Source organism: Pongo abelii, chromosome 13 (assembly GCF_028885655.2).
Source record: "Pongo abelii isolate AG06213 chromosome 13, NHGRI_mPonAbe1-v2.0_pri, whole genome shotgun sequence".
NCBI classification, from domain to species: Eukaryota; Metazoa; Chordata; class Mammalia; order Primates; family Hominidae; genus Pongo; species Pongo abelii.
The window spans coordinates 84,488,268-84,512,714 of record NC_071998.2 but is presented as its reverse complement, the minus strand read 5'-3'; the positions used below and the strand labels follow the sequence as shown (position 1 = coordinate 84,512,714).

Below are 24,447 nucleotides of genomic sequence, written 5' to 3'. Positions count from 1 at the left end.
ACTAAGGCTGGTGTCCACTGGGCTCTCCCCAGCGGTCCTACCTTCCGTCAAACCCCCATGTACCTTGCAATCCACATGTTTTAGGCACAAGGTCCCAATGTGCTCTCCCACTCATGCTGTCACTGGGAGCAGTCACTGGGAGCTTAGTTGCCAATCAGCAGGAGGGCAGTGCCAGAGGAAGCTCAGTTCACACAGCCTGTGGGGTCCTCTGCAGGTGTCCGCAAGCTGGGATCCCCACTTGCAGTAGACACTTGGGGCGAGGAAGTACACCCGATGACAGCTGTGACACAGCCCTGCTGCTCTGGGAAGTGGTGGCTGCTCCTGGTGCCATGGGAGGCCCATCCCTGACCCAAGAGTCAGGAACCTATCAGCCTGAAGAGGCTGGGAACAGGAGCCTCCCCGATCTGCAATGTTCCCAAAGCAGGGGAGGGGCTGACTGGGCAGGGCCCTTTTCAACTGAAAACTCTTACCTTCAGGCTCATGGTCAATGGCCTGTCCACCCACAGGGGCCCTCGGGCAGCTCTGGCCAACACAGGCAGATAGGCTGCAGACCAAGCTAATGTGCATTAATGGAGAGGGGGTCACATGAGAAGAGGGGGTGTGCTGGAAGTGCAGATGTCTCCGGAAGGGTGAGGTGTCCTCACCCACCACAGCTCCTTCAGGGAGGCCTGAGGCCAGTTGCTGTGCAGCTGAGAGAGCTACCCAAGCCCCAGTGTCTATAAAACCCACAGTCCATAAAATCTGTAAAACAGGAGGCCAAGCAATATGACCTCTAAACCCTGATGGTCTTACTCCCTTGCTTACTTTATATCTGATTATAAAAGTATTATGCTCTTGGAAAACAAATTGGAATGTATAGAAAAGTACAAAAGTGGTAGGAAAAACATAATCTTAACCTTTAACATATTGGCATATTCCCTCCTAGACTGTCTTCTATTTTAATTGGTTGACACCAGCCATCACATTATGTGTGCAGTGTTTCATTTACTATCATCATAAACATATCCCCATAGCATTAAAGCCTTGCTGTAAACATCACTGCTGATGACTGCATAATTTCCGATTACGTGAGGACATTGTCATTTGCCTAGTCATCCCAACTTCATCGTTCAACAGTGTAGAATTCTTGATAAATTAAATGAATATCCAAAATATTCATTCTTTATATACTTTTAAATTTGTTACGGTGGATTTTTAACAGATATTACAGATAAAGGGCATGGTCTCTTTAAAAAATCCAAAGCAGGTTTTGGAGCCTACTCCAGTGGTTTCTAAGGAAACCAATTGTATGCAGATGTAGAGCAAATATCTCCTTTGGGAAGTTCTGGGAATTACAGCCTTCAATCTGGATAAAAGCCTCAGAGACACAAGACAAATTTGACCAGAGAGCAAATGTAGTCCGAGGTCATATTAACAGAAATAGGAACTCTAGAGTAAGGGAGGTGAGGGCCCTGTCCTCAGACCCCACCATACCCTGGAGGGTAATGATCTGGCAGGTGCCTTGGGTCCAGGGGGCGCAGCCCTCAGAGGTCAGTTTTGGAATAGAAAATGGAAATAAAGGAGGCCCTCCCAACAACTCCAGGCAAGAGGGTGCTGCCATGTCCCATCCTGCTGGAACAGTTTAGTATCTGTTCTTAGTCCTTTTACTTTTTTCTTTTTTCCTTTTTTTTTTTTTTTTTTTTTTGACATAAAGGACAAGAAAAGCAAAGATTAGGATGTGGAAACCTGGATGGGCAAAAGCAGCTTGAGGCCCTCCCTCCAAGGACCTCTGGATGTGCCCTGCCCTAGACTTCTTGAGGGTACGGCTGCAGGGCCTGGGGCCTGGATTAGGACAGAGCTGTGGTCCTCCAGTTGGAGAGGGAGTCTAGGGCTATGAGGCTGGGATGGTACCAGCTAGGGCCTCTCTAGCAATACTTCTAACAACAGCCAGATGGACTGTGAGCCAAGGTGCAAGGCCACGTGCTGGTGCTTGGCCCCCTCTGTCTGCAGCTCCTGAGCCACTCAGAACATCAGTGTTCACATCTATAAAACGGGGACACAACCTGGCTCACCGGATGAACTGCAGGTGGCAGACATCAGCTCAGATACCTCAGTTACACCTCAGGTCACTGGCACCAAAAGAAAGGACGGACAACAGCACGCTTTGGCTAGGGAAAGAGCCTCTGAACACTGAGCAACAGAGACTCACCAAGCAACCACAAGCATTAAGTCTTGTCCCTAAGCTCCACCCAGCAGGCGGGATATTCCAGGAACCGCCATGAAACATTCTCTTACCAAGCAATTGGTAAAAATTACACGTTGCCAAGTATTGCTAGGGGAACTTCACGAAGAACCTATGGCTTAAATCACTAGGCAAAGGATGCAGATAATTTTAAACAGGTCAGTGATGGGGGCAATGATGCTGCGCTCCCCAAATGAGTAAAGAATGGGCCCGCCCTGAGTGTTGTGCCTGCCTGGGATCACCCCGCTGCTCCCACAGTGGGGACCAGCAGCCCCTGCAGAGGCAACTATCTTCCCAGGGATCCCCCAGGAGTTTGAGAAAAAGACCCTGAGATCCCAGCAGGCCAGGAACAGAGGTGTGGCCCCAGTGAAAAAGGGCTCCTGGGAGGTGCACACTGAGAGCCCCTGGCCCTGCCACCCATCATAAGGTGGCAGGACTGGGGACCTCCAAGAATGGGGACCAAGGTGTCCCTGGTGAAGGCAGAATTACAATGACCCCTGGGTAAAGAGTGAAATGCACAAACACCAGAGCAGGCAGGAAGCAGAGTGGGCGCTGAGCAGCTGGCAGCTGGGGAAGGAGCTGGCTCTCCCAGCAATGCCCTCGGGCAGGTATGTATTCACAGCCCAGAGCCTCAAGGCCTCTGCAGGGGAGCAGCCAGACTAGGAGCAGGTCACACAGCTACGTCCCTGAGCAATGGCCAAGCATCTGGGGGTGAGGTCCCTGTGGGGCACTGGGCTCTTGATGGATGCTCTCTCGGGCTTCTTCCTCTGACTCTCTTGCTGGGGAAGCTGTGACGTAGATTATCACTCATCAAGGCCAGAGGCAGAGGGGATCCCTGCACTCAAACATGTAGGCCAGGACACCCCACCCACATGGACCCTGCCCAGGGTCTGGGGTCTTCCTAGGATTAAAGCTGAATTCTGTTACAGTGATTTCATTCAGAGAAAAAAATTCAGTGTAAGAGAAAGAATAGGCCAAGGGAGGAAGCAGGGACTCTGGTCCCCACCCTGCCCCTAACTCACTGTGCAGCTTCAGTTTCCCACTTGTGAAAAGAGGGGCTTGCTCCCTGAGACGCCCCCAGCCCACACGTCCTACTCACATGGTTTGCAGAGGCAGGCACCCATGCAGCAAGGCCACGGTACAGCCTGCTCCTGAACGGGTGCCTAGCCCAATCCCGAAGTGTTCTACTAGACTTGGCTTTTAACAGAGACGAGTTCAGAAGACCAATTTCATTACATCTTCCTTTCCAAAGAGTAGTTTAAAATCTAATAAAATAATACACATTTGGCATCTAGAAGAAACTATGATCAGCAAAAAGCATCTGTGGCCATAAATGGTTATCACAGACACGGTCAGGGCCAGACAAATGTCGGTGGGGAGAAGGGTGCTGGGACCCTGAGTCCCAGCAGACTGTGAGTGAGCACGGGTCACAGGAGGCACGGCTGCTGGCCCCCATGACAGGGCCTCACCCACCACATGTCTGCTGAGTGATGCTGGATCCCTCGGAGGGTCACAGCAGTCTGCCACCTAACCAGGCCAAGTATGGCCCCAGAGCTGTCGGGATGTCCACACTCAGGTTGGGGAGCCACCCAGAGGTGTGTGAAGGCATCTGGGGAGAAGCGGCCCCTCAAAGGAACACAAATCATAAAGGGATATTCAAATCTCAGCAGTGCTGCTCAGGTGTGCCAGGGCCATAGGACAAAGAGGAGTCAGAAAATGACACTGCAACCAGAGGGGCTGAGGAGATGTGAGGACCAGCCCATGGCCTCCGGGGTGGTCCCGTCAGGGGAAGGATGCTGCAGGGAGGACTGTGGCCCCAGCAAGCCTGCAGCCTCCTTGGTGGGAATGGACACTGGCTCCTGCCATGGAGATGTAAAATGTGCACATTCAGGAACACTGGCCGGGGTATGTGGAGATGCCCGGTACCATGTTTACAACTTTTCTGTAAATCTAAAATAATTCTAAAATTAAAAGTTTATGGGGAAAATAAAGCAAATGAGGCTTGGCCTCACAACAAGAGTCAAACAAAGAGGGGTATTTAGGAAACAGATGAGCTTTCCACCTCTGTGGACTGAGCATCCAGGAAGCACCTGCCCTGGAGTTCTGTGGGGCTCCACCAGCTCTGGGTCAGGAGTGGGAGAGTGGAAGGGCCTGCTCCCAGCCTATCAAAGTGGGGTGCCCTTCTCATATCTGACTTCTCAGGGAAAACCTGCTTTTCTGTCTTCATTAGAAAGCACCAGGGCTACTGACACAACTCTACAACTCTAGGGAGGAAAGGATTTAAAAGTGAGTGAACTCAATAATTAGATAACTGCACATTAAACCATAGTGAGGTACTCTTTTTCACCTTTCTGGTTGAATTGACAAAGATCAAAGGCTCAGAAAATGTGTTGCCCAGTGTGTAGAGAAATCAGTACAACCAATCTGACGATTTTAAAATTTGAAATGCTATATCCTTCAGCCCAGCAACTTTACTTATTCGAACATATCCAGCAGATATACATGCATACATACACAAAAACATACAGACCAGGATAGCCAGGGAGCAACACCGCAGTGGCCTCGGATGAGAAATGAGCTACATGCCAACCAGGGGAAGCAGGAAATGCAGGAGGAGCATGTTTGCTGGAGCTCCAGCAGTCGAGAGTGAGGACCCAGGGTCACTGCAGAATCACATTCACAGCACACTGCTGTTTGTGTGGAGAGAGGGAAAGGGGGTGGCTGTGGAAACATGAGACATCACTGGAGCTGGGAGTCAGTTCCAGAGAGAAGAACAGGGAGACAGGGGAGAGGCATGCATTCCACTGCATTTCTTTCTAATTCTCACTCTTTTTAAAATTTTTCTTACCATGTGCTAATGTTCTGTTTGCAAAATAAATTCAATCAAACAATTTCAAATGAATAAATGTAGCTGATGCCTTATCAAAATAAATAAGAAAAGACAGGCGGGTCACTGAATTTAATTTCCAAGTGATAAAGACACAATACATTCAGCAGAAGGTTAGTCATTTCTTGCCCTCAACTGGGTATAACTGTGTCCCCCAGGAGACAGTTGGCAATTTCTGGAGACACTCTGGCTTGTCAAATGTGGGCGTGGGGCAAGCGGCAAGGTGCTCCTGGCACCTGCTGGGTGGAGACCAGGACTCAACAACTACAGCGCACAGAAAGCCCCTACACAAAGAATTCTCCAGCCCAGACGTCAGCGGTGCAGAGGCTGAGAAATCCCGCCCACCACACACACAGTTTCCCTATACAGTGTCTGCTGTGGGGCCAGTTTCAATTATTAGAAAGGTTTCCCTCAAACTGAACCCAAATCTGCCTGCTTATAAAGCTTCCTGCTCCAAACTTTCAGTGAGCACTTGGTTCCTTCCCAGGACTGTTGTTGGGACAGCTGCTTTGTAGAAGGAACTAGAGAAAGAGACACATCAGGACATGACTAAGCCTCAGAGTCCCTGGACCTTGAGGGCCCCGGGAAAGCGGCTTCATCTTCCTGCTGCCTCCAAGGTCCCTCTCTTCTTCACTTGATGGAGTAAAGAATGGCCCTTCAAGTGGCCAGAGGGACTTCCCTAAACATAAATACCATCAGGTCACTCCTGGCATTGCCTTCAGGGCCACGAACAGAGATTTCATAGGGTGTTTTTTGTTTGTCTGTTTGTTTTTGAGACAGAGTCTCACTCTGTTGCCCAGGTTGGAGTGCAGTGGCGCAGTTTCGGCTCACTGCAACCTCTGCCTTCCAGGTTCAAGTGATTCTCCTGCCTCAGCCTCCCGAGTAGCTGGGATTACAGGCACCCACCACCACGCCCAGCTAATTTTCTATATGTTTAGTAGAGACAGGGTTTCACCAGGTTGGCTAGGCTGGTCTCGAACTCCTGACCTCGTGATCCGCCTGCCTCGGCCTCCCAAAGTGCTGGGATTACAGGCGTGAGCCACCGTGCCCAGCCCATAAAGTGTTTTTCTCGGGGGCAGGGAGTGCGTGGCAGGGGAGTGGGGAGGGCGGCTTCAGTAAGGCTGGGCTCATCCTCTGAGTCCCACAGACTCGGGCCTCTCAGGTACAGGCTCCCTCCAGGTCTATGCCCTCTGACCTCCAAAGGGAGTTATTCTCGTTGCTGGCTTAACTTTAAGACGGGCTGTGTCTGGCCTGAAGAATCATTTCTCACAGCCCCCAGGCTAGAATGGACCTCTCACCCTAGCTGACTCCAGAGCTCACCTGGAGCTGCTCCCCTCTATCCTGCAGTCCCATGGTCCCCAACACAATGCCACCAGGCACAAAGACAGAACCATCTTTATCCAGATGTACACCTGCGACAGGAAGTGACCTGCCTGCCTAGGGCCACACAGTGCAGGACACAGGCCCTGCCCCCAGAGCATCTGGTCAAGCACTGAGATAAACAGGTCCGCAGAGCTATGGTTCTGCCCCCAGCTGCTGCTCAGAGACAGGGAGAGATGTGCAGTGGCCGCCCAGACCCACAGACACACGACTGTCCAGGCACCCAGCCCACTGTGATGGGGGCCTCCAGGGAGGTGACCCTGTGCTGCTTCTTTACCTGCCCACCCCACCACACAGCCACCTCCTTCACCAGGACCCAAGTCACATGTCTACACAGTGGGCAGGTGGCACAGACGGCCAATGGCAGGGTCAAGGGCTATCCAGCAGACAGGGGGCCCATGCTGCTGGAGAACGGACAGTCAGTGAGGCCAATGGGCAGCTCCAGGGACAGTTGGGCACTAGGTGGACCAGAGGGCTGGCTACACAGACAGAAGCTGGGATCATGAGAGTCACATAACAACATCGTCCCATGAGAACCTCCAGACCAAATAGCAGCTAGTGCTTCCACCCTCCAACTGGCACTGGGGGAGCTCGGGCAGAAGCAGTGCCTGGCAGGCAGGGTGGTAGGGTTAGACACCCTCCGGTCCAGCCCTCCCACCCCTCAGAGCTCCTCCATCCCTCACCTGGGGCTCCTCCATCATCCCTCACCCGGGGATCCTCCATCATCCCTCACCCGGGGTTCCTCCATCATCCCTCACCCAGGGCTCCTCCATCATCCCTCACCTGGGGCTCCTCCATCATCCCTCACCCGGGGCTCCTCCATCCACCATCTGGGACTCCTCCATCATCCCTCACCCGGGGCTCCTCCATCCACCATCTGGGACTCCTTCATCATCCCTCACCCGGGGCTCCTCCATCATTCCTCACCCGGGGCTCCTCCATTCCTCACCTGGGACTCCTCCGTCGTCCCTCACCTGGGGCTCCTCCATCCCTCATCTGGGGCCCCTCTGTCATCCCTCTCCTAGGATTCCTCCATCCCTCACCCGGGGCTCCTCTGTCCCTCACCTGAGGCTCCTCCGTCTCTCACCCAGGGCTCTTCCATCATCCCTCACCCAGGGCTCCTCCGTCATCCCTCGCCCGGGGCTCCTCCGTCATCCCTCACCAGGGGCTCCTCCGTCATCCCTCACCCGGGGCTCCTCTGTCCCTCACCCAAGGCTCCTCTGTCCCTCACCCAGGGCTCTGCCAGCCCCTAACTAGTCTCTGGCCTCTCTCCATCTTGACCTATACTCCACGCCTCCCACAGAACTCTGAGAGAACTTTATAGACTGCAAACCAAAGAATGTTGTGCCTTGTCCTCATCTTCCTGCACTGGGGCCAAAATGTAACTCCCACCCATGGCCAACAGGCCAAGGTGCGTCCCTAACCATATCTCCCCTCATTTGGGGGCCAGCCACATGCTGCCCCTCACCCCACACAGTGCAGTCTGTTGTCACCCCAATCTGCTCTGGCACAGACTCGCAGGCGGCTGGTGATGAGGGACATGCCACCCCAACCCTGTCCCCCAGCACTAGCTTCAGGGGCCGTGCAGTCTTCCTCACTGCTGCCCGTGCCTAGAACAGAGCCTGGCCTCCCATGGTGTACAGGAAACGTCACCAGCTAGATGGACAGACTGACGGACATGCTCGCTGATGAACAAGGAACCAAGCCCAGTCGTGGCAAACCTCTTGACTCCTAGCACAGCTCATGCTGGATGCCCGGGCCCTTTTGAGACTCAGGATTCCTCAAGTGTGACATGCAGAGCTGCCAAGCACAGCCAGGAGTGGCACAAAAGCCTCATAGACTGTTCCCATCCGGCCTGCACGTTGGCTGGCATGGGAGGAGTGGGGGCTGCTGGCTGGCTGCTGACCCTCCCCCAGCTGGCTTCTCCTGAGTAGCCCCTCCATCCAAAGCCCACCTGGGGAGCTGCTGCAAGGAACAGCGTGGCATCCAGAAGTGCCCAGTGCTGGGTGCAAACAGTGGAGGAAACCTCTCCCTGCCTGGCTGCTTCTGCACACCTCTGCTACGTGCTGCTGGGCAGTGGTCGCCACAGTGCCTCCCACTTCCAGGGACAGATTCCACAAGCACCAAGGGCAACTAATCCTCATGTTTGGCTGACTCCAGCCAAGGAAAGTTTAGTGAGACTCCCCACTGCTTCCCACTTGAGCCTGCGTGTGCTGCTTCATGCGGGGCCATGGGGTCCCTCTCCCCTGGGTTCGGTGAGCCCTCCCAAAGCCCCACTTTACCCCTTCTCCAGGCAATGTGCAGAAGACTAGCTAAGGCTGCAGTTTCTATACTGTTCCAGGATACCAAGTGTCTCAGGACTCCAGGCCTCAGTCTCTCCTTCAGGGAAATGGGCTTGAACCCCTAAATCAGTCTGCACCATTGCTCCAGCAAAAGCAGGTCAGCCCAGAAGGCTGGTGAGATGGAACCTGGCAGGTAAGGGCCTCATGCTCCACTTGACGCTGCCTTCCCACCAGGCCCAGTGTTCCTGGTTAGTGCTTCCTAACTACTCTTTCCAATGGCCCAAGCTTTCCCGGAGATTCATACATAGAATATGCCTTGATGGGGTTTTATAAGGGGAAGGGTAAAATAAGGGACAAAATCACAAAGCTACAATAAGATCTTAGTGATCTGGAATTGTGGGGTGAAGGTGCTGGGGTCAGGGTTCAATGCCCGAGTCTGGCAGCCCCAGGGGTGGGTGTATCAGTCCCCAGGTCAGATCCTGGTCCCAGAGCACTCTCCAAGGCCAATCAGATCCTCACGTTTGTCCAATACCGTGGCCTTGCGCCCTACCCATGGCATGTCAGGAACAAGAATGAACAAGGGCTTTACACATACTCTCCACCTGAGCAGAACCATCCACTTGATGCATGGAGATCAACGAGGCCACGTGCTGCTCACACAGAGCGGCTGGCACTGCTCCATAACTGTGCTTGCTGTCCCTACTCTAGGAATCCAGAACCCTGGCCTTGCTCCACAAAAGCATCCTCAGCAGTGAAGCATGTAGCCAAAAAGATAGCCCCTGGGGAGGATGGTGGTCAGGGAAAGAAGATGGAGACCCACACGAGAGGACCCCATACACAATATGAGAGAAGTCTTACACATGTATGGAAAATGCCTAGTTCGACATCTGATGCAAAAATACTTATGGTTAAAAAAGAAGACAGCAACCCTCCTTCGCAAGTATGCAGGCATGCACTGGGCACACAGCAGCACATGCATGAACATGGAGAGCATGCCAGGGGTGGGCAGCACTCTGTACATGTACAGTTCTGTAAATTCAGTCACCACGCATTAAAAGGTGATTACAAAAAAAGATAAAAGTGCCATCAATGAACAATCTGAAAAAGAAGTTAAGAAAATAATACCACTTACCATAGCGTCCAAAAGAATAAAACATCTAGGAATAAATGTAACTGAGTCGGTGAAAGACTTGTAAACCTACAACTATAAAACACTGCTGAAAGAAACTAAAGAAGACACAAATAAGTGAAGAGGTATCCCACGTTCATGGATCAAAAGACTTAATACTATTAAGATGGCAAAGCAATCCACAGGCTGAACACAATCCCTATCAAAATTCCAACAGCCTTTTTTTGCAGAAATGGAAAAGCCAATCCTCAAATTCATATGGAATGCAAGGAGCCCCAAATAGCCAAACAACAGTGAAAAAGAATATAAAATCAGAGGACTCATACTTTCTGCTTTCAAAACTTACCACAACTTTGCAGTAATCAAAGCAGTGTGGTACTGGCATAAGGAGACACATATAGACCAATGGAATAGAACTGAGAGTCCAGAAATAAACCCCTGTGTATGTGGTCAAAAGATTTTTGGCCAGGGTGCCAAGATCATTCAACGGAGAAAGAATAGTCATCAACAAATGATGCTGAGACAACTGGATATCCAGCTTCAAAAGAATAAAGCTGGACTCCTACCTTCCATCATTACAAAAATAAACAGAAGATGGATCAAAAACCTAAGAGCTAAAACTATAAAACTCTTAAAGAAAATCACAGAAGTAAACCTGTATAATCTTGGATTGTACAGGCAATGAAATCTTAGAAATGGCACCAAAAGCACAAGCAACAAAACAAAAAAGAGCTAAACCAGACTTTATCAAAGTTAAAAACTTTTGTGCATCAGTAGTCATTATCAAGAAAGTGAAATGACAACCCACAAAATGGAAAAATGTATTTGCAACTCATGTATCTGATAAGGATACAGCACTTAGGCTGGGCGCAGTAGCTCATGCCTGTAATCCCAGCACTTTGGGAAGCCAAGGCGGGCGGATCACCTGAGGTCGAGAGTTTGAGACCAGCCTGACCAACATGGAGAAACTCCATCTCTACTAAAAATGCAAAATTAGCCGGGCGTGGTGGTGCATGCCTGTAATCCCAGCTACTCAGGAGGCTGAGACAGGAGAATCACTTGAACCCGGGAGGCAGAGGTTGTGGTGAGCTGAGATCACGCCATTGTACTGCAGCCTGGACAACACGGGCAAAACCCCGTCTCAAAAAAAAAAAAAAAAAAAAGAAAAAAAAAGGATACAGTATCTAGACTATATAAAGAACTCTTATACTTCAGCAATAAAAAGACAAGCAATCCAATGTAAAAGCGGGCAAATGCCTTGAGTAGACATTTGTCCAAAGAAGATATACCAATGGCCAACAAGCATGTGAAAGCTGTTCAACATCATTGGTCAGTAGAGAAATGCTAGCCAAAAACATAAGGAAATCCCACTTTATACCCACTAGAATGGCTTTAATTAAAAAAAAAAAAAAATAGGAAAACAAATGTTGGCGAGGATGTGGAGAAACTGGAACGTTGCTGAGGAGAATTTAAAATAATGCAGGCCCTGTGGAAAACAGTTTGCCAGTTACTCAAAAAGTTAAACATAGAGTTACCATATGATCCGGCAATTCCATTCCCAAGTATATATCCAAAAGAACTGAAAACAGGTGTTCAAACAAATATTTATACACAAATGTTTATAGCAGCACCATATACAACAGCCATAGGTGGAAACAACCCAGATGCCCATACACTGATGAATGGGTAAACTATGGTCTATCCACACAATGGAATATTATTCAGCCATAAAAATCAATGAAACACAGACACATGATACAATGTGGATGAACCTCAAAAACACTGTGCTAAGTGAAAGAAGTCAGACATAAAAAGTTACATATTGTATGATTCTATTCATATGAAATAGTAAATATCCAGAATAGACACACCTATAGAGACAGAAAGCAGATTGCTAGTTGTCAGGGGCTAGTGGGAGCAAGAAAGGGCAGTGACTACTTATTGGATACCGGGTTTACTTTAGGAGTGAGGAAGATGCTTGGGAACTAGATAAAGGTGGTGGTTGCTCAACACTATGAAGACACTAAATGCCACTCAACTTCACACTTTCAAATGGTTAATTTTATATGAATTTCACCTCAATTTTTAAAAAAGGTAAAAGGCTCGTTTCCCCATGTGCACATTTCTAGCTAAATATTTTCAATAAAAGCAAACATTCTGGCAATTAAGAAGAGGCTCACACCAAATTGCTTCCTTCAAGATACGCCTCCTTCGGAAAGCTTTGATAGACAGGGACAGATACCACAAAGATTTTTTAGTTCCTATGCTCTGAGATCCAAACCACTGGCTAGAATTCTAAATATGTTCATATGTTCTTCTGTGAGTGACCCAGCACTATGGTGGCAGGGGGGTCCAGGAGAAAAGTAAAAAGGTCCTGTACCCTAAAGCATAGAAGCCAAGTCTCATTCTGGACCCCACAACTAGGGCCACCTACCTGCCACAGAGCCAAAAAGCTGAGAATCAAGGTTGTCAGAAGTTAGGGGACAGAGAAGGAGAGATGCAGAGAGGGAGGCACTACAGCGAGAGACCCTGAGACACTGGGCATATTCAGACCCAGGAGGGAGTTGCTGCAGTCAGCTGCTTGGACAGGGAAGCACCTCCCATCCCCTAGCTCAGTATGTGGCCTTCCTCTGTGACTACATTTCCGTCCGTGTTACACTGCTGAAACCATGGACATGAGCAGTTATCAGCCCTGGTATTTGCTCAGGTCCTTGAGCCAGAATAACCTAAGCCAGGTGCCACCTCCTCACCTGCACCTTCTGGAAGGTGAGTGTGTCCACCTGCTGCAGCTCAGAGTGCACCTGATGAAGCCAGAGACCTGTGTGTGACAGAGGCCCTGGCTGCTTCTGTGTCCATGCTGGGAATGGAGGTGAAAGGGTGACCCACACTATCTGCCCCTCACAGTCGACGTGGGAACCAAACGTGATGAATGAAAAACCCCTATGGCATTAAACCCCGACTGAATGTTAGCTTCCACAGCACAATCAGGCCCATCTGTTATTTAAAAAAACCAAGAGATGGACTTTGTTTTACCCACACCCTGAATTTCAAAAGTGAGATTCTCCCAGAGAACTGTGTCATGGAACACTATTTTCTGGCCCACACTTGCTCCCACCAGAAAAACTCACTCTTTTAGAAGGACCTGGCACATGTCGAGGCACTACAGGGACAGCCATAAAAGAGGGTGCCTGGGGGTGGCAGCATCCACCCAAATCTCTGCCCAGATTTTAGGGCATCTGTGGCCACACTGCACCCAAGCAGCCCCAAACAAACGTGGGCTGCAGTCCAGAAGTTCACATCAAGCACACTTCCAGTCAAATATTAAGTATATTCAATAATAGCAAACATTCTGACAATTAAGATGAAGCTCCTTGCTTCTTTCAAGACACACCTCCTTTGGAAAGCATCGACAGACAGGGATGTCTACTTTACCCTCTAGAAGCTGGTCTGACATTCTTCCCACCTCCTCCAGAACTCTAAAAACTCACACAGGGGGAGAATTCCTTGTTTTAAAATGATTTACTCCTAAACACATCACAACAACATCTCCATGAGGAGAGCCCCTTCCCCCAGTACTCCCAGGCATCTGAGGTTCTAGGATTTAACTGTCAGTTCTGATCACCCAGATTTGACCCACGGCAGGACCTCCTTCCCTCTCGCACACACACTCCACTGGCCAACAACAGAGGTGGCCTGCAGGGCACGGCCACAGCCCCGCGTGTGTTCCCAGGTAGCCCCTGGACATGGCTCTGCCCCAAGGAGCTTAAGACTGGGTGGGCACAATGAGAGCCCAGAAAGGCCAACTCCGTCCCTAGGGAGATGGACACAGAGACAGGGCCCTGAAGAGGAGGGCAGGCTGAGCCCAGACAGACAGACGGACACAGAGGAATTGGAGGGAGCCATGCCAGGCAAGTCTTGTCCACTCTACCTTCTGAGCACTTCCAGAATGTGACCCTTCTATCGACCCCAGTCCCCACTCCCCACCCCCTGGGTACACATGCAGGGTGACAGTCACCTCCTCACTGGCTCCCTGCCCCTAACCTTCTTCCAACCTCTCCCCACAGCAACATGCAACACGGGGGACAGTCAAAAGCTCAGTCCACTCCCACCCCTCCTCTGCTGAGAACACTCCCCCTCCAGGGTGGCTGCCACCAATCTCAGAGAAGCTGCCTGGCTAACCCCTGGGCCCTCACAGCCAGCTCTGAACTCCGTACAGAATACAAGCCCAACAAATATTTACTGAGGTACGAATGAAATGTCTGTCACTTAAGTGACCTGAACAGCTTTCAATTTCTTTCAAGTCAGTTTTACTGATTACACCTCCAAAAACCCTTCCAGTCCAATAGAACAAGCAGCTGAAAGAGGGCCAGAAAGCTACAGGTTCAGGATGTCTAAAACTTTAACAGAAGCATTCCTGCTTCTCAGAGATTTAAATTATTCAAAGTAAGTTGGTGACAAAGTGAGATGCCAGCTCACTTTGCAGGCAGGAGTGGAGGGCATGGGGCCTGGTCTCCATCCTCCAGTTGGAAGGCACAGACACAAGGGAACACAGTGTATGGCCCTAGTGGCTTTATGTAAGAGTGGGATCCCTAAGAGGAGAGGACAGGTCCTCCTCAGTGCTGGTGCAGAGCCACACATCCCCACCAAATGAGGCAGACAAGACACCTCTGAAGGCAACTGGCCTCCAGCGGCCTCCTGCCAGGTCCTGCCACAAAAATCCATCCCTCCCAGGTCAAAGCCCACATTCTGGGACAGCACTCCAGTCGGTGCCAGTGAAGAAGTACTGGGCTGACAAGGATCCCAACCCCAGGAGTGATGAGCCACGGTCAAGATGGGGCTGGAGGAGGAATCTTGCGAGAACTTGGTGAAGGGACAGCTCAAGTATGGCACACACATCCCAAGGACAGAGTGGGGCCTGAAAGGAGGGCCTGTTTCCCCGACCTCCACTCCACACTTCCCCTCCAGTGAATGCAGGATGCATGACCCCAAGGACAGAACACAACAATTCTCCCTCCCTATGGTGAACATTCTCCCCAACCCAGGCCAGCGGGGCAGCCCCACCCACCAGGGCAAGAACACTGGGAGGGGTGCTCAGAGTCCCTGAGTAGGGAAACTCACCCTAGAAGCAAGCTCTGGCCCCAAATGGCCAAAGCTCTATCCCAAACAAGTTCTTGGCTGCCGCCAAAGCTGCCAAGAGCAAAGACGCAGCTACTGTGAGTGTAGCTGATGACTTAGAGACCCTCTCTCCAATTCTCCCCAAAACGGGGCTGGCTGGAGGAATGTGATGTGACCACAGGTGGGACAGACAGGCTTTTTACTCTAACAGTTGTGTGTTTATTTTTATAGTTACTGTGTATGGTAAGTTACAGTAATGTTCTATTTCAGGGAATGATACGAAGTTTCCTTTTAAAAGCAATATTTTCGAGAGTAAGGAGACATGAGGATTAAATGCAATGTGGGATCCGAGAACAGAAAAAGGACATTAAGGGGGGAACACTGGTTAAATACATCTGAATAAAGTCTGTAGTTTAGTTAGCAGCCCGGCACCAGCGTTAACTCCTTCATTCTGGTACTGGTCCCATGGCTGGGTAAGATGTTCACTGCAGGGAAAGAGAGAGAAGGATACAGGGAAACTGTACCATTTTTGGAACTCTTTTGTAAGTCTAAAGTCCCCTCAAAATAAAAAGTTTAAAAGTATTCAAACTTTTAAAAAGTGAGTTGAAATGTTAAATAGGAAGTAAATCACAGTACAGGCGGCACGAAGATCAGGAAAGAACCACCGGGGCCATACGAGACTATCTGGAGGTGGAGAAACCCGGGGTCTGGTCCCATACGTTCATTTTACTGATGAGAAAAGTGATGCTGAGAGACCAAAGGATTTGCCCAGGGCTGTGAGAGCTGTACCAACCCCACCAACCCCTGACGCCTGTCCTCCCCATCACACACCTGCCCAGAACCATTGGGGAGCAGGCACACCCAGAGGCTTTCTCCCCGTAGGGTTCACTTTGGCAGATGACCCTTGGTTAGATGCAGGAGAAAATGACTTTCATGGCCGAGGGAAAGCACAGCTCCTTTCAGACCCCACGGCCACCCCAAATAGGTAAGAATAAATCTGTGCTGATCAACTGCCTGTATTGGATTCAGAGACCTCAAATAAGAAAAAAGGAGATAGAGCCTCCCCAGACATCCCCCTTTTGGGGATTTTTGCATGGGCCAATACAGCAAATGACACCAACCAGCTCTCAGGCCAGCTCTCAGCCCCTGTCGCCTGCCTGCCCCTCATTCCTGGAGTTTTTCCCTTGGCCTCAAAGTCTACTTCAGAACTAGCCTTCCCTTCCCAGAGGGTCCCCTGAGCATCGAGACAAAGGTCTTCTCGCGTCCTCTCACTCTCCCCACTCTGGGCCCCGAGTGTGGGCAGCAGCCAGGAGCTGACACAGGTGCCCAGAAGGTTCTGTAGCGGAGTGACTGCTCGCCAGGTCAGGGCTCCGATGGAGATGGGGGACAAGGCAGAGGCCCCACCACTTTCAGGGCTTTTCAGGGCCAGCTGCTCAGCATCCTTGGATATGAGGAGCCTTAGAGGCTCTCACCCACTTTGGCCTGGCCATGAACTTCTCAATGGCTGCCAGTTGAGGGTGTGCATGTCAGCCCTGTTCTGGGCAGAGCCCGGTGTTCACACTCAGTCTCCCCTGCTCTGAGGGGCTTCCACAGCCCTGGGCATACCCAGGAAGGCAGCCCAGATTTCCGTGGGCATCCCCACCCCACAGAGTCCCAGGCCCTTCTAACAGCATGGAGGTAGGACTCAGAACTGGGGCTGACAGACATAGCAGGCCCTGTCACATCCCAGCCAGCCAGGTCCCCACATGTAAACTGGCAGGACTGGACTTGGGGCCACAGCCCACTCTTAAGCGCCACTGACCAGTCTTGAAGACCCAGGCTTAGAAACTGCAGGAGGATCTCCTCTCTGGAAGGAGAATCCTGGACCACCCACCACCACACACCCCTCTCTTCCCCCAGGCTGCCTGCTCCCGGTGGTTTGCGACTGGAGCCCCAGAGGGCATACAGCCCTGGCCAGCCCCAGGTCCAAACACATCCCACAGGCAAAGTCAGATGCAAGAGAACCTGTTGGAGCAGTTTGGGCGACACTATCACCTCCTCTTCCTCCTCCTCCATTTACTTCTTGGTGGGAAGAGACCTGCCCTAGGCACGGGGCCAGGTCACGGCCATCGGCAAGGGCCAAGAGGGCGGGGATTTTCAGTGTCTCCAAGCGTTACCTCCTTCCCCCCTCCCCATCTTCCTTAGGGAGCATAAGATCATGTCAAAAGCGGCGTTCCTGCCGGGAACGGAGAGGAGAGAAACGGGGAAAGCTGAAGGCCAGGGAGGAGGCGGCAAAGCCACAACAAACCCCCCTTACCCAACTCACAGACACTATTCTGTCACTGCACTCCTGCCCGGGGACCTACAGGCCTGCCGGGTCTAGCTGCTCCGCGGGGGTCCGGGAGGGGTCCTGCCCTCGGGGACAAGGTCCGAGGGAGCTCGGAGGCCACGGCGGAGGGTGGGCGCGCCGGCTGCCACCTCGCCGGAGCCCCCACGGACGCCCCAGCCCTGCCGGAGTCGGAGCCCGCCACTCCCGCCTCTCCCGGGACCCGCGCCGGGCTGCGCGCCCGCTTCTCCCGGCCCGGCCAGCCCCGAGCCCGCGCGGGGAAAGTTCCTGCAACTTCGCAGGGGGGAGGCGGCGGGGGTTCCGGGCCTCGGTCTCCCTCCGGATGCCCGGCCTCTGCGGCCGCCGCGACCCAGCTGACAGGCGGCCCGGCCCGGGCCTGGAGCCCCAACTTCCGCGCGCCCCGAGCCCCGAGCCCACCTCCCGGCCCGCGGGCCTCGCTTTGTGCGCGGCGGCCAGGGGCGCCCAGAGCGGGCCCCGTGCTTGGCGCCCCCGCCCTGGGCACAAAAGGGCGCGCGGCCCGGCACGGCCCAGCCCCGACCCGGGCGCCCGGAATGCGGCGGCGGCGGCCCGTCCCCGAGCCGGGCCTGCGGGCGCGCAGCCGGGGGCGCGGGGCTCGGTCGGGCAGGGTGGCCGGGCCGGGCCGGGCCGAGCCGAGCAGCCGCCGCGCGCTCACCTGCCGTGGAACCAGTCCTTGCAGGCGTCGCACTCGATCATGAAGCGGGTAACGTCGTAGGGGAGCCGGCAGACGCAGTACACGGGCACCGTCGCCATGTTGCCGCGCCGCGCCGCCGCTCGGCCCCGCCGCTGCGCTGCCCGGGTCGGTCCGGGCCGGGCCGGGGGCCGGGCCGCGCGGGGGCGGCGGGGGCGGCGGGGCGCAGGCGGCGCCGCCGCGGCCGGGAGGGGACTGGGACGGGGGCGCACGACAGCCCCCGCGCGCGCTCCCGGCCGGGCGCGTCCACACAATGCCGGGCGCGCTGGCTGGAGGGGCCGCGCCGGGAGCCGCCCGCCGGCCCGCGGGGCTCAAGGCGCGAGTGTGCGCGGGGGACTGGCCGCGCGCGGGACACAAAAGGGAATGGACGCGTGGGGGCGGCGGGCGGGGAGCCGCGGCCCCACCGAAGGGACCCCCGGCCGCCGAGCGGCCTCTACGTCAGCGCCCCGGGTGGCGCCGCCTCCGCCCGCCGGCCTGGGCCGCCGCTCCCGCCGCCGGGAAGGCGGGCTGGGGAACCCTGCGGGGGAGAAGGTGGGTTGGGGGACCCTGCCAGGGGAGAAGACGGGCGGGGGGACCCCGCCGGGGGAGAAGGCGGGTGGGGGGGATCTCGAAGGTGGAAGATAGGCCGAGAAGGGCCCCCAAGGCTGAAGGTAGACCCAGGGGTCCGCGGGCGCGAAGGTGAGCCGGGGGAGCCTTGAGACTGAAAGTGGGGTGGGACCCCGGGGAGAAGGTGGGCGGGGCCCTGGGGATAAGATGAGTTGGGGGAACCCGGGCAAGGCAGGCGGGGAGACGCGGGGTGCGGGAGTGGAGCCCGCAGGAGAGCCTTCCTAGTCTAGAAGGCCGACAAGCAAATACTTGGCCCTAACTTTCTTCTAACCCCCACCACGGTGGGGGTGTTCCTCCTTCTCGGCCGCGCTGCCTCCCTCCGTTGCCCACTGAGTTTCTGGTTGGGACACCACTTCCCCTTTCCCCTCATTCCCGGCTAGGGACTGCCGCCTCCCTCGCAGGATCCCGTGGACTTCCCTGATGCTCAGCCCCAGAGGAAGAGGACAGAAGCCTGGGCCGGGAGTGCGCTGGCACGGGCTGGTCAGTTCTGTCAAGAGAGAGCTCCCTGGCATTTGAGCCCCCCAGGCCCGTGACTTAAGGGGCGAGGAGTACGGGAATCCTGGCCCCCGTGTCCAGGGAAGTGATCCCCCACGGTGGGGAGGAGAAGCGGAGGTGCGCTCTGAGGGGTCACTTGCACGCGTTCTAGAGGAGGATTTCCCTGCCCCGCCAGCGCTGCATCCTTGGGGCATCCGCGCTGGGCAGGGGCCACATCCCTGCCCGCCCTTCCTCCCTCACCGTCTTTCTCTCCCCCTCCTCCCTCAGCAAAATCTGCATCTTGCTGGGAAATGCGGGCCACCCCTGCTCGGAATTCCAGAATCTCCGGACAGGAAATCTGGCCCAGTCTCCTAGCAGCATCCATGACAAGGCTCCTTAGCCCCTCGGCCCCTCACCATCACCGCCCACCTGCAGCTGCGAAGGGGCCGTTTGCTCCACAGCAGGCGGCTCAATTAAGGTCCTTCCTCCTACTGAGCGAAAATCTACCCTCAGAGTCAGCCACCCACCCCCAACAAGTGACCCCGTGGATACAGACTCAGGGCAGTGCCCAAAGCACTGGGCACTGGGGAAGGGGGCGGGGGGAGAAGTAGCTGGCCATAGAGGGAGAGGAAAGAGCAGGAGACCCCCAGTTCCCACACCTCTGGGCTGGCCAGGATGGCCTGCAATAGGCCTTCCTACCTGAATTCCGGTTGTCACTGGTTCCCTTCCTCCTGGGTGAAAGCCTGGAATTTTTTTTTTTTACATACTAAAGTTCTGGGAAAGAAGTAACTCTTAAGGCGTTGTCTACTATTATGTAGATAGAATGCTCAGCCTGAAGGTTGAGAGCCCAAAAGGAGGGTTTCAGGTGAGTGGTGCCCACTTCCTTGATAGACACACTCTTCCTGGCCCTTACAGCAGTACTAAAGCAGTCAGGTGAGCAGTGCCCAAATGAAGCTGGAAACTTCTAGAGGCTGCTGTGGTGCAGGGGAAGCTGCCCTGATGTTGGCAGCCCCCCATCCCTTAACACTCCTATTAGCCTGTTTACAAACAATGACAGTAGTTAGCCAACATTTAGCAAATGCTTTTACCAGGACAGTGCCCTGGGCTCAGTTCTTCACGAGGTTTTACCAGTACCCAACCAGATGTTTGTAAGTGCTTAGCAAATTCCTGGGTCATGATGGCTATTACTACATACTCAGGACTCTCCTTTGGTGCCTTTAGGTATTGGTATTAGTGCCATTTCACAGAAGTGAAAACTGAGGCGCTAAGCAATTAAACATCCAGCCAGACAGAGGATGTCAGCTCCCTGGTGAGAGGGCAGAGGGTGGGAGCCAGTGAGGAGCCCTCGGCCGGTCTCCAAGTCCTGGGCCCCGCAGCCACTGCATAGAATGTGTCTGGAGAAGCTCGGCCTCCCCGCTAGTCGTTCAGGGGTGTCCACCCCACCCACCTCCCAGCCCTGCCCTTCAGATGGTCTCCTGTGCCCACCTGTACCTCCTGTGCTCCACCAGATACATTCCTTTTGTTCAAAGCCCTTCCATGGCTGCCTGTCATCTATGGGATAAAACAAGTGTCATCACAAGCCCACAAGCTCCCTCTGTTTGGCTTCTCCCTATGGCTTCCCCTTTCTTTTTGTTTTTTCTTTTTTTTTTTGAAATGGAGTTTCACTCTTGTTGCCCAGGCTGGAGTGCAGTGGCGTGATCTCGGCTCACCGCAACCTCCGCCTCCCGGGTTCAAGCGATTTTCCTGCCTCAGCCTCCCAAGTAGCTGGGATTATAGGCATGTGCCACCACACCTGGCTAATTTTGTATTTTTAGTAGAGAAGGGGTTTCTCCATGTTGGTCAGGCTGGTCTCAAACTCCTGACCTCAGGTGATCCGCCCGCCTCCACCTCACAAAGTGCTGGGATTTCAGGTGTGAACAACCGCGCCCAGCTGACTTCCCCTTTCTTTTCTCCATCTCCTTCAGGACACGCACCTCCCCACTCCTCCTCCTTCCCTCCTTCTCTCTCACTCCTCTACTGAGGTATTTATTAAGCATCTACTGTGTCCTGAGCGGTGTTGTAGACACTGAGGACTCAGCAGAGTCTCAGCTCTGTTGGAGTTCACATTGGAATAAAGAGAGACAGTCAATACATACATCAATGCATACAAGATGATTGGGGAGAAAGAAGGGCACTGGCTAGAGGGACGCCCCCCTGAGAAGGTGAGCTGCGGACAAAGGCCAGGATAGGACTGCTCACAGAGGGCAAGGACCATAGCGAACTCACTCTTGCCTGGTGGTAGGGAAGGAAAGGCCCCAGAGAGGAGGACGGTGGCCTTGGAAGTTCAGGTAGCATCTTACTGCCTCCCACACCTCATTGCCTTTGGCCCCAAACTCGATGGCCTCCTCTGCTTAGTAGTTAGCCAACTACTAACTGCCTCAACTACTAACTGCCCGCGGCCTCAATGCCTGCCCACCACACCCTCCATGTTGCCTAGGGCTCAGCTGCACTTCAGCACTTAGGAGGCTATGCCAGTGTCAAGATATCCCTACCCATAACCTCAGTCAGGCTGGCATTGTGCAGGTGCAGCATGGGTGGGTTCACAAGCTCCAGGGCCTCCACGCACCTGCACCCTGGTGCTGCGATGACAGTGCCGCTGCAGCATGGATGTGTTTTATTCCCCTTCCTACCCAACCATCAGCATAGCCTGCTCCAGGGCCTGTGGTTCACACATTCACTAAACGTGTTGAGAGCAAGTGCAGGTTTTTTGGCAAAATTGGGGTTACATATACATGATATAAACCTTACCATTTTAACCATTTTTAATGCACAGTTTGGTGGTATTAAGTACATTCACACTGTTGTGCAACCACCACCACCATTCATCTCCAGAAAATTTGCCACAGTCCCCAGTGGAAACTCTGTCCCTTATAAACACCACACCCCTCCTCCTCCAGCCCCTGGCGGCCACCATTTGCTTTTTGTCTCTATGAATTTGACTCCTCTAGGTATCTTATATACGTGGAATCAGACAGTATTTGTCCTTTTGTGACCAGTTTATTTCACTTAACATAATGTCCTCAAGTTTCATGCCCACTGTAGCATGGGTCAGAACTTGCTCCCTTTTTAAGACTGAATAATATTCTATTGTATGTACGTACCACACTTTGTTTCTCCATTCATCTGCCAGTGGATACTTGGGTGGCATCCATCCTTTGGCTGTTGTGAATAATGCTGCTATGAACGTTGGCATGCAAATAACTGTTGGAGTCCCTGCTTTCGCTTCTTTTGGGTATATATCCAGAAGTGGAACTGCTGGATCACATGGTGATTCAATTTTTGTATTTTTTGAGGAACTGCCATACCATTTTCCACAGTGGCTATACTATTTTACATTCCCACCAGGAATGAAAAAGAGTTCCAGTTACTCCATGTCTACATCAACACTTATTATTTTCTGTTTTGTTTTTTTAAAGACTATTTTGGCTACTTGAGGTCCCTTGAGATTCCATATGTTTTCTAGAATGGATTTTTCCTTTAGAAAATTTATTTTCTAAATAAATTGTTTCTGCAAGGAAACAATGTTGGGATTTTCTTAAGGAATGCAGTAAATCTGTAGATTGCTTTTAAGAGATTGACCTTTTAACAATAAGTCTTATAATCCATAGACACAGGCTGTCTTTTCATGTATTTGTCTCTTTTTAAATTGCTTTGAGCAAAGTTTGATAGCTTTCCATTTTCAGTGTACAAGTTTTTTGTCTCCTTGACTAAGTTTATTCCTGAGTATTTTATTCTTTTTGATGCTATTATAAATGGATTTTTTTTTCATAATTTCCTTTTTAGATTTTTTTTTTTTTTTTTTTTTTTGAGGCAGAGTCTTGCTCTGTCACCCAGGCTGGAGTGCAGTGGCATGATCTTGGCTCACTGCAGCCTCCACCTGTGAGACTCAGGTGATTCTCCTGCCTCAGCTTCCCAAGTAGCTGGGATAACAGGCATGTGCCACCACACCTGACTAATTTTTGTATTTTTAGTAGACACAGGGTTTCACCATGTTGGCCAGACTGGCCTCGAACTCTTGACCTCAGGCGATCCGCCTGCCTCCGCCTTCCAAAGTGCTGGGATTACAGGTGTGAGCCACTGCGCCTGGCTGTTTTAAGATTGTTCATTGTTAGTGTATGGAAACAAAACTAATTTTCATATGTTGATTTTGTATCTTGCTCTTTGCCAAATTCATAGGTTTTGGAGTGGTTTTATGTCTGTGGACTCTTTAGGGTTCCTATATCTTGATGATCTTCCATGATGATATAAGATCATGTCATCTGTGAACAGATAATTTTACTTCTTTTCCAATTTGGATGCCTTTTTTTTCTTTTCCTTTTTCTTGTGTAATTGCTCTGGCTAGGACTTCCAGTACTACGTTGAATAGAAGTAGGGAGAGTGGGCATCCTTGCTTTCTTCCTGATCTTACAGGAAATGCTTTCAGCTTTTCACCATTGAGTAAGATTTTAGCTGTCAGCTGTTCACATATGGCCTTTACTATGTTGAGGAAGTTTCCTTCTATTCCTAGTGTATTTAATTTTTTAATCAAGAAAGGGTGTTGAATTTTGTTAAATGCTTTTTCTACATTAATTGAGATGACCATGTAGGTTCTTATTGCTCATTCTGTTAACATGTGTATTACATTGATTGATTTTTGGATGCTGAACCATCCTTGCATTCTGGGAATAAATCCCACTTGGTCATGGCATATGATCCTTTTAATACGCTACTGAATTCAGTTTGCAAGTATTTTGTTGAGGATTTCGGCATCAATATTCATAAGGAATATTGGTCTGTAGTGTTCTTCTAGTATCTTTGTCTGGCTTTGGTATCATGGTAATCATGGCCTCATCAAAAGAGCTTGAAAGTATTCCCTCCTCTTCAATTTTCTGTAAGAGTTTGAAAAGGACTGGTGTTAATTTTTCTTTAAATGTTTTGTACAATTCACCAGTGTAGCCATCTGTTCCGGACTTTTCTTTGTTGTGAGGTTTTTGATTAGTGATCCAATCTCCTTACTAGTTGTAGGTCTGTTAAGATTTTTTGTTTCTTCATCATTCAGACTTGGTAAGTTTTGTATGTCTAGAAATTTGTCCATTTCATCTAGGTTATTTTGTTGGCACACAACCAATGCAGGTTTCATAGAGTGAACAAGGCAGAAACGTTCCTATCTCCATAGATCCCATAGGCCGGAGCAAGAGACAGGTAACTAATAATTGATAGGGGGTGGAAAATGTTAGAAAGGAAATACTAGCTTGAGGTTGGGTGTGTATTTGTGTATTTGTGAAAGATCAGTCGATTTA

The 24,447-nt window shown here is 51.9% G+C and overlaps 1 protein-coding gene across 2 annotated transcripts in view; it reads right to left on the bottom strand.

Annotated features, from left to right (window-relative positions):
• The window catches only part of PHF2 (PHD finger protein 2), a 105,695-nt gene extending 87,390 nt beyond the window's left edge, over positions 1-18,305 (bottom strand). The window contains exon 1 of one of the 2 annotated variants that reach the window (XM_024252632.3): positions 18,014-18,305. In XM_024252632.3, the coding sequence (XP_024108400.3) occupies positions 18,014-18,111 (98 nt within the window). In that variant the 5' untranslated portion in view covers positions 18,112-18,305. The remainder of the gene's footprint in view (positions 1-18,013) is intronic. The other variant, XM_024252631.3, reaches the window with a different exon arrangement.
• Between the last annotated feature and the right edge of the window lie 6,142 nt (positions 18,306-24,447).